General features: G+C 39.2%; 1 protein-coding gene across 4 annotated transcripts in view; it reads right to left on the bottom strand.

The window, feature by feature from the left end:
- Positions 1-6664: 6664 nt before the first annotated feature.
- ksr1b (kinase suppressor of ras 1b) overlaps positions 6665-9622 on the bottom strand; it is a 32079-nt gene continuing 29121 nt past the window's right edge. For all 4 annotated transcript variants that reach the window (XM_047379444.1, XM_047379445.1, XM_047379446.1 and 1 more), the window contains one exon: positions 6665-8290. In XM_047379444.1, the coding sequence (XP_047235400.1) occupies positions 8284-8290 (7 nt within the window). In that variant the 3' untranslated portion in view covers positions 6665-8283. The remainder of the gene's footprint in view (positions 8291-9622) is intronic.

The raw sequence follows: 9622 nt of genomic DNA, 5'->3' as shown, positions 1-9622 counted from the left end.
GGACTACTAAATCTACTCCCCCTCCACATGACCCACGAGCATCTGTTGTACAGCAATGGAAATAAAGATCGAGGAGTTTCAAGCATGTGAACGCCTGCTGTTCAGACTGCTGAGCCCTGAACAAACTCATCATCATGACTGTTATTTAAATTAAGACAGATAAAAGAGATGTAGTAAAAGTGATAAGCATCAGATTTATTGTAAAAATAATTCTGGTGAGGTTTTCCTTAAACATTGCAGGAAATGAAAAATCTATTTTTTCACACATCTGCAGAAGCCACAAGTGGCAAATGAAAACAAAAAAAAAAACAAAAAAACATGCAGCAAATTGCATGAATGGAATGGTGTTTCAGATAAAAGCAATCACAATTTTCCTGTTCACTTTCATCTTTAAAAAATGACACTATTATAAAGATTATTAAAGATGTCAGACCTCTCGTTGACGATTTAATCAGAGGAAACATAAGGGCAGCGTGAGGCTAAATAAAAATCAAAGGAGGAAGTGAGAGCAGAAGAAACACAGATGACTTCATTTCCAAAAAGCCACGCACCTTCCACTGAGAAATGGAAAGTCCCATTTGTCAGTAAGAACATGCTCATCAATATACATTTACACTGGATGTTTGTGCATGTATGCATACCAGCCTTTTTTTCATTTAATTGTGTGTGTTGTTTTTTTCTTGCCCATTCGGCACTACCTTTCACACCTATAAATAGCTGACTCGCTGGCTGTGATGGTGGACAACTTCATTACAGACAATCTCAAGGACATCAGCTGATGGCTGACAGTTGCAATGGTGGGCTCAGCAAATGTCAAAATGGCCTCCAGAGTGCAGCCCCCACCTTCTGTTTTGCTCTTTCAGTCAGCCAAGTTTAAAAGCTGAATTGTGCTGACTGTGTTGCTGTGAACGTTAGTTTTATCTTACAACTTTACTGAACAGGAAATGTTATTAAAGCTATTGAAACTGCTAAAATTAGCTGAAGCAAATGTCCAGTGACTCACTGTGTTCATGTGTGATGAGCATGCTGAAGCAATCCCTTTATTATCATCAAAGGCTGGTCATGTGACCCAGTACCAGTTGGAGTTAAAAGGCCTTTTAGTCAGAGCAGAGGGCATAAGTGCTCTCTTTTTCCATCACATTAAAACCAGTGCACAAAAATCAATTCATCACTCCTTAAAGTCCGAGCCATGCTTCGGATGCAACTTTGAGTTTCAAGGGCTGAATGCAAGCATAGAGTATTTCTCATTTTAATGACAGCTCCCCAAGGTTCTGCATCAGAAAGACGAAAGGTACTTATCACAGAAAAGCTGCCTAAGCAAAAGAAACCGTTTGAAGTTAAAAAAAATACTGCATGTAACTGTGAAGAAAGAGCAAGTGGAATCAGCTTATCAGCAATTGTCCCCTTCTAGATTTTTGTTGCGATTTTGCTTTTTTGTTACATTTAAGTGTTTAAGATCATATTTGTTTTGATCAAAGATAACCTCTGTAGCTAAATGTGAAGTGTAGCTTTGAAATGATTGTCCTATTGGGCGATGGGCTGCTAAGTTGGTAGAGTAGGTGCACCATGTGAAGATAGTCCTTGACGTGGTTATCCTGGGTTTGATTCCCGATCTCTGGCCATTTGCTGCATGTGTTCCGCCTTCTCTTTTCACCCTCTTTCATGTCCAATTACTGTTCAATAAAGGACACTAGTGCCAAAGAAAAAAAAGAATTTATTTACGAGGAATAGCTATCCAAACCAACCTGGCTTTATGTGGAAAAAGTAATTGCCCCTCTTGTTAAATCATGAATCATGAATAATTGTTATTTACCACTTTTTTTTTGTGCAAAACGTTAATTTCACTAGTCATACCTAGACTTATTTACTACTTAACCTGTAGAATCAAGATATTTCTCAAATAGAGTCATTTAAATATAACCTGTCTGACCATATGAGGTAAACCAATGAACTGACTAGGCGTCACTGACCCCCATCACCCAGGGGGAAGTTAATAAAAATATTTCTAACCAAAGAAGAACCAAATTTACTTCTAGAACATAGCAATGACTCATCCGAGAGGCCACAAAAGAACCCTCAGTCAAGGTTAGTGTTTATGATTCAACAGTGAGAACAAATTTGCCAAAATGGACCCCATGGGCTATCTCCAAGAACAAAACATTTGCTAACCAAAAAGACCCAAAAGGCCATCACTCAAAAATATCTGGCACAAAAACTTACACAGCCTTTCAGAAAAAGATCATACCAACAGTCAAACATGCCGGTTGCAGTGTGATGATCGGGGAAGGCTCTAATGCTACAAGTATGGTTTACATTGTTCTTGGAATAGATTGCTGCAGATGAGACAGGAAATGCTAAAATAAAAAAAAAGTCAGTCAGTCAGTCAGTCATTTTCTACCGCTTATTCCATAGTGGGTCACGGGGGAGCTGGTGCCTATCTCCAGCAGTCTATGGGCGAGAGGCAGGGTACAAAACAGGGTAAAAAAAAAGTGTGATGGGGAAATATCATGCATCTCTGGCTGCTGCTACTCATGGGGTGTGCATGCAAACCTTGCCCTTCACCATGTCATTACTAATCTGACTGAAGCTAAAGGTGCACAACCTTTGTAAAAGCAGGTAAATCCTTCAGTCAGATTCAGGTAAATCTATCATATAGGGCCTGCACGGTGGTGCAGTTGATAGTACTGTTGCCTTGCAGCAAGAAGGTCCTGGGTTCAATTCCTGGCCAGGGGTCTTTCTGCATGGAGTTTGCATGTTCTCCCTGTGTGGGTTCTCACCAGGTACTCCAGCTTCCTCCCATAGTCCAAAGACATGCCTGTTAGGTTGATTGGTCACTCTAAAATTGCCATTAGGTGTATGAATGCGTGTGTGTGTGATTGTTTGTGTGTTGCCCTGTGATGGACTGGCAACTTGTCCAGGGTGTACCCCGCCTCCCATAGACTGCTGGAGATAGGCACCAGCTTCCCCGTGACCCATTATGGAATAAGCGGTAGAAAATGACTCACTGACTGATCTATCATATATATATATATATATACACGTGCATATGGTGCTGAATCTTGATTTAGCCTCTAGGGGGCACTAACATCCCACAGAGACTGATTTGGAAACTGTTCAACATACTGAAACATATACAGGGGTTGGACAATGAAACTGAAACACCTGTCATTTTAGTGTGAGAGATTTCATGGCTAAATTGGACCAGCCTGGTAGCCAGTCTTCATTGATTGCACATTGCACCAGTAAGAGCAGAGTGTGAAGGTTCAATTAGCAGGGTAAGAGCACAGTTTTACTCAAAATATTGAAATGCACACAACATTATGGGTGACATACCAGAGTTCAAAAGAGGACAAATTGTTGGTGCACGTCTTGCTGGCGCATCTGTGACCAAGACAGCAAGTCTTTGTGATATATCAAGAGCCACGGTATCCAGGGTAATGTCAGCATACCACCAAGAAGGACGAACCACATCCAACAGGATTAACTGTGGACGCAAGAGGAAGCTGTCTGAAAGGGATGTTCGGGTTCTAACCCGGATTGTATCCAAAAAACATAAAACCACGGCTGCCCAAATCACGGCAGAATTAAATGTGCACCTCAACTCTCCTGTTTCCACCAGAACTGTCCGTCGGGAGCTCCACAGGGTCAATATACACGGCCGGGCTGCTATAGCCAAACCTTTGGTCACTCATGCCAATGCCAAACGTTGGTTTCAATGGTGCAAGGAGCGCAAATCTTGGGCCGTGGACAATGTGAAAAATGTATTGTTCTCTGATGAGTCCACCTTTACTGTTTTCCCCACATCCGGGAGAGTTACGGTATGGAGAAGCCCCAAAGAAGCGTACCACCCAGACTGTTGCATGCCCAGAGTGAAGCATGGGGGTGGATCAGTGATGGTTTGGGCTGCCATATCATGGCATTCTCTTAGCCCAATACTTGTGCTAGATGGGCGCGTCACTGCCAAGGACTACCGAACCATTCTTGAAGACCATGTGCATCCAATGGTTCAAACATTGTATCCTGAAGGTGGTGCCGTGTATCAGGATGACAATGCACCAATACACACAGCAAGACTGGTGAAAGATTGGTTTGATGAACATGAGAGTGAAGTTGAACATCTCCCATGGCCTGCACAGTCACCAGATCTAAATATTATTGAGCCACTTTGGGGTGTTTTGGAGGAGCGAGTCAGGAAACGTTTTCCTCCACCAGTATCACATAGTGACCTGGCCACTATCCTGCAAGAAGAATGGCTTAAAATCCCTCTGACCACTGTGCAGGACTTGTATATGTCATTCCCAAGACGAATTGACGCTGTATTGGCCGCAAAAGGAAGCCCTACACCATACTAATAAATTATTGTGGTCTAAAACCAGGTGTTTCAGTTTCATTGTCCAACCCCTGTATGTATCAGTATATATATACTGTTCAACATACTGATATGTATCAGTATGTTGAACAGTTTCCAAATCAGTCTCTGTGGGATGTTAGTGCCCCCTAGAGGCTAAATCAAGATTCAGCACCATATGCACGTGTTTCAGGAAGATACATCAACTTAAACTTAAGTTTAAAAGTTCACGGCTAGCCTCTGAAGCAGCAATTTGAAAACCTAGGAGGTGACATTTCATTTGTTCATGTGTCCTTCTCCTTACCCCCAAAAAACTCTGGCTCCTCTCAACAAAGGAACCACAGGGTTTTTATTTCATTCATGATTACTGTCCTGCAAAATAAAGTGTTAAAGGGTCTGTGAGATTTAATAAACTTGCTTGCTGAAGATGCTGAAAAATCTGTTTTGCCCATAAAGCAATATAGTAGGAAAAAGGTCATTATAAAGTGCAACCATTGCATGAACCTGTTGGATTTGCTTGCCACTTACCTGCTTTTTAATAGAGGCTATTTTTTGTTTTCTGCACTCTCAGCTTTCTTTGTGAACCATAGTAATTTAGTATTTCATTTAGAATCAGTCAATTTTCCAGGCCACTAAAATACTCCTCCTCCCCCTCTCAGTTTCTTGGGTTTTCTTTTTCATGTTTAACTGGGAACAGCCCGATAAAATTCTCTGTAGAATCCTGGCAACTAGACTCATAGGTTAAAAGGCTACTGGTCTGTTTTAAAAAAAAAGGATTTATAAAAACATACAGAATATTTATCTTAGAGCCTGAAAACCTTAAAAGCATAAGACACAATTAGCCTTCCCATTGATTTTATAGATAAGCAATTTTAAAATGCCCTCTTCTGACACAAAAAGAGTCTTTGGAGCTTTGCCTCTCCAAAACATAAAGGTACAACCATTTATGAATGATGACAGGTTGGTTGGAACTACAGAGCACAATTGCCTATTGAAAATAGAAAATTTAACACTTACAAAAACACATTAGTTAACAGTAATCAATCAGTCTGCCCTGATTTTCTTAATTTTGAGTGATTGCGATCAGCTAATACTTACTTGTTAAACCAATCTTATTAACTGATCTTATCTACTTGCTAACCTGTTGTGCAAGTTTTGTTTGTTTTGAAATGTTCTAAAACAAGTTTAACGGGTACTGTAAAGTGTTTTTGAATAATATAAGATTGGAACCTTGCAGGTGTATTGTGACCTTATAAAAGTGATAGTGTCAATTATGAAAACAATGGGTATTGGCAAAAATTGGCAGGTCAGGATTTTCAAAGATCGGTGATCGGCCAGAAAACTACAATCGGTGTGCCCCTAGTTATCAGAAATAAGTTGAATAGATGTGTGGTTGTTCATTGGCAACACAGAAATTGATGGAGAGCACTTTCACTTGCCTGCAAAATCCTATTATGCAGAAAATAATTGTGATAATAAAAAAGGGGAAGATGGATTTTTCTTCACCCACCATTCAGGTATTCAGGACAATAAAAGCAGTGGTTTTACCATTGTTTTACTTTAACGTGACATTTGTTAATAAAATAAGCTACTGCAGATTTTGTGGATTTACTACATCAAAAACAGATTTCTATAAACCTTCTTCATGCAAGTTTACAGTACCAATGATAAACTTGCAGCTGTGACTCTTTTCAAGTGTCTAAGTCAAATAAATAAAAGACTGTAACAGGTTTTGCTACAGAGCGCTTTTTGCTGACTGGGTAGGGTGCCGGTGTATTAGGTCTCCAAGCAACTGCTCTCAGACATTTCTCCACTTTCTCTTCTTAACTGGGTCAATTGACATACAAAACGTCTTCACTGTGAACTCACATTTGAGCTGAAAACTATTTGATCACTACTTTCTACTTAGGAGGCCACTGTTTTATACATTAATGTCCAAGTTCATTGTCCCTCTTTTGCAACTTCTGGCTGCACTCTTGGTTTGTTTAGGCTCACTTTGTTTTAGCTTTGGATACACAAATAAATCTAACTATCATGGGCTACAAGCCTGAACAGAAGACATGAGAAAACAATAGTTATCACCCTTTAAAGTGTAGATTAAGTTTGCTTATGTGTGCTCTTTTACAACTTTCTAATAACTCTATAATATTATGACTTAAATGAATAGTTTTAGACTGTTATTTAGTTTATTATATCTTTGCATTGTGTTTTTAAACAGCAATAACACCAATTGCACTTTTTACCAATTATCAAATACCTTTGTTGGAGACAGTTTAATGTCTTCACTAGAAAAAGAAACAGCCACAAAAAATGAACCAGTGTTAACTTATCATATGACAAGCCTGTTTTATTGTCTCCCATGGATGGAAACAGAAACTATGTGTACAGAATGGTAGTCACATGCAATACAAAAATATGGATCTTTACAATAACATAAAAAACATGAATTGGCCCATCCTTAAAAAAACATGTACAGCCTTTTTACAATATTTTTATACATAGAAAATATAAATATATATATATATTTATAGATATATATATATATATATATATATATATATATCTATAGATATATACATATCTGAAATAGCCAGAGGAGTACCTAATCAAAAATGTTTGAAGTATTTTTCATATAAAATGTTTTATACAAATTTTAGAAGAATTGTGTTAATTTCCTATATATTAATTTACGTACATTACATACAACTGGATTTGGAACACATGTACAGCAATCTTTCACCAAAACCCCCCCCCAAAACAAACATATTCCAAACACTGAACGCTCACCCAGCTGCACGTGCACCCACAAGATAAAAATCAAACACGTACATTTTAACAACCCAAATGAACCCAGGAATCACAAACAATGCACACAAGCGCACTGAGGAGGTAATGATAATGGGAGGATTTTGGACAAACTCACATCAGACTCCTGAATGGTGCATTTCAATCAGATAGATACGAAATTGTATTCCTGTGTAGCTTTGACCTGTTTGCTTTTCATTGTGTAAAGCACACATACACACGCACCTCTCGGTGACCTGTTTTTGTTTTCAAATGCGTCCCATAAACAGAGATTTACCAGATTGTACGTTAAAAGACAACATATCAGTGAGCGCACCACACTGTTCAGTCTTTGAGACTCGCCTGTAGAGAAACTGTAAAAACACAGCGACAATCACCATGCGAAAAAAACAAAACTAAATTATATACCCAAAAAGAAAAAATTTTTCTTTTTCTCTTCTTTTTGACAAAAGTGCATATTGTCGGTGCATGGGCTAGCAAACACATGCCATCACACAGGCCGTAAAACTAAAGTGAGGGAGAAGAGACAGAAGGCAGCTGGTTTGAGAGCATCACTCAAGCAGCCTGTCCGACATGTGTCGAGCCCTCGGGGGAAAAACAGAAAAATAAAGTTGTCCGTTCAGCGATTGGGTCCGTTTATGTCCAGCGGCGTCTTTTGCTTTGTGTGTGTGTGCGAAAAAAGTGCCATGTGGTCAGGACCCCAGCAAGAACAACCACATCATAGCAGCACAGAGAAGATGAGCAGCCATCAGCACACACAGACCACAGCAGTCAGTCAGTCTCGGCACAGACACCACAAGTTATTCACAAACCCAGGGGATGTTTAAGAATCAAACGAAAAAGAAGGCAAAGAGATTTTAAAGACGTATCAAAAGGGAAAGAAAGGGGGACGATAGCGGCTTCCCCCTCCCTCCCTGCCCCATCTTTCAAATTTCAGTCCCCCGATTCTCTCTTCCAAGTAAGAAAAATGCCAACGGTTAGACACGGAAGATTGGACTGGGGATTAGTGGAAGTAGCGCCTGTTTCAGGCAGAGGCAATGCTTTGATCAATCCTGTAACAGTTAAGGATCCAGGAGCATGCAAGGCAGACCCAGGCTTTGTTTTGCATTGCTTATGTTTCAGAGTGACTGCTACAACCTAGATTAGACGAGAGAAAAAAAAGGAGAGAGAAAAAGGGCAAAGGAAATATTAGACGGTTAGTAAAAGTAACAGGCTTTAGGCTGAATAAGAGCACTTTGATTAGTCTGAGAAGATTCAGCACACAAAACAGGTTGGGAAGTTTATTAAACAGCAGTAATTTGTATTTCCCCATTTTAAGGGATTCCCATTGTTGAGGTTTTCTAATGACAACTATCTGATCTAATGTGTGAAACCTGTCCTGTAAACATAGATGGGTCTATAGTGAAGCTTTTGAGTGCATAAAGCAGAAGCAAAAAGTGTGAATCAGCAAATTAAAGATGAAAAGCAAAGGAAAACATGTATAATGTGTTTAGTCTTTTTTCCCCTTATGGACATTACTACCAGACTGAGTAGTATTTAAGTTGCAGGTAAAATCAGAGTTGGCAAAATTCTGTAGATGTTAAGAAAAAGAATTTTGCTGCTCCCTGTATTATAACCAAACATTTGATAAAAGGAAATGAGAGCAAACTGTAAGCCATTAGTACTTGTAGCCCCAACAGCCAAAGAGACGACTGTTTTCTCAAGGTGAAATACTTCAACTTCATGTAAATATCCAGAATATGGGTGGCAGCTCAACAAGAAAAGGTGATAAAAGAAGGTGCAATCCTGCTGGCATGTCCATAATTATTGATTTTGATGTTTGCGTGTTGTGTAGAATGTAAATAGGAAAAATTGCATTGTTCTATAATTCTTTTTAATTCTACAAAATAAGGCAAAACATTTTATTTGGTTATGGAAAATACTTAGTTATGGCAACAATACCTCATTCCTGATTTAAACTTTTAGTATCGCAACAGTTCAGTGGCTTCTTTTAAGAGATGAAAGAAATCGATTGATGACTGGATATGGACAATTATTATCGTTTTCCAAACGGTGGATGCAAAATATCTATATTGGAGAGAATATATGAGAAAACAGGTCGTGCTAACAACATTGCTCTTTTGTATGGAGGTTGTTTTTTTTTTAGGAGAGATAGACTCCAGCCATTTTAAGTATTAGTGAGGTGTCACAGAAAGCACAAAAGGGGCCATTTAAAAAGGAAACAGTCTCTTCTACAGAGGCATGTAGGATGCTACAACAGACCGCAAAGCTTCGACCTGCTGCGGGTCATTTCAGTCTTTTGTCATTTCATAGCTGGCTTTTTGAAAATCAACCTTCTACCACAGAAAGTCCTATCTGCTACCACAATTTACATTTCCAGTACTGTATTTTCCGCACTATAAGGCGCACTTAAAAACCATTAATTTTCTCAAAAAATGACAGTGCGCCTTGTAATCCGGAGCGCCTCAT

This window comes from Girardinichthys multiradiatus, chromosome 11 (genome assembly GCF_021462225.1).
Source record: "Girardinichthys multiradiatus isolate DD_20200921_A chromosome 11, DD_fGirMul_XY1, whole genome shotgun sequence".
NCBI classification, from domain to species: Eukaryota; Metazoa; Chordata; class Actinopteri; order Cyprinodontiformes; family Goodeidae; genus Girardinichthys; species Girardinichthys multiradiatus.
The sequence above is the reverse complement of the archived record's forward strand: the minus strand, read 5'-3'. Positions and strand labels throughout refer to the sequence as shown.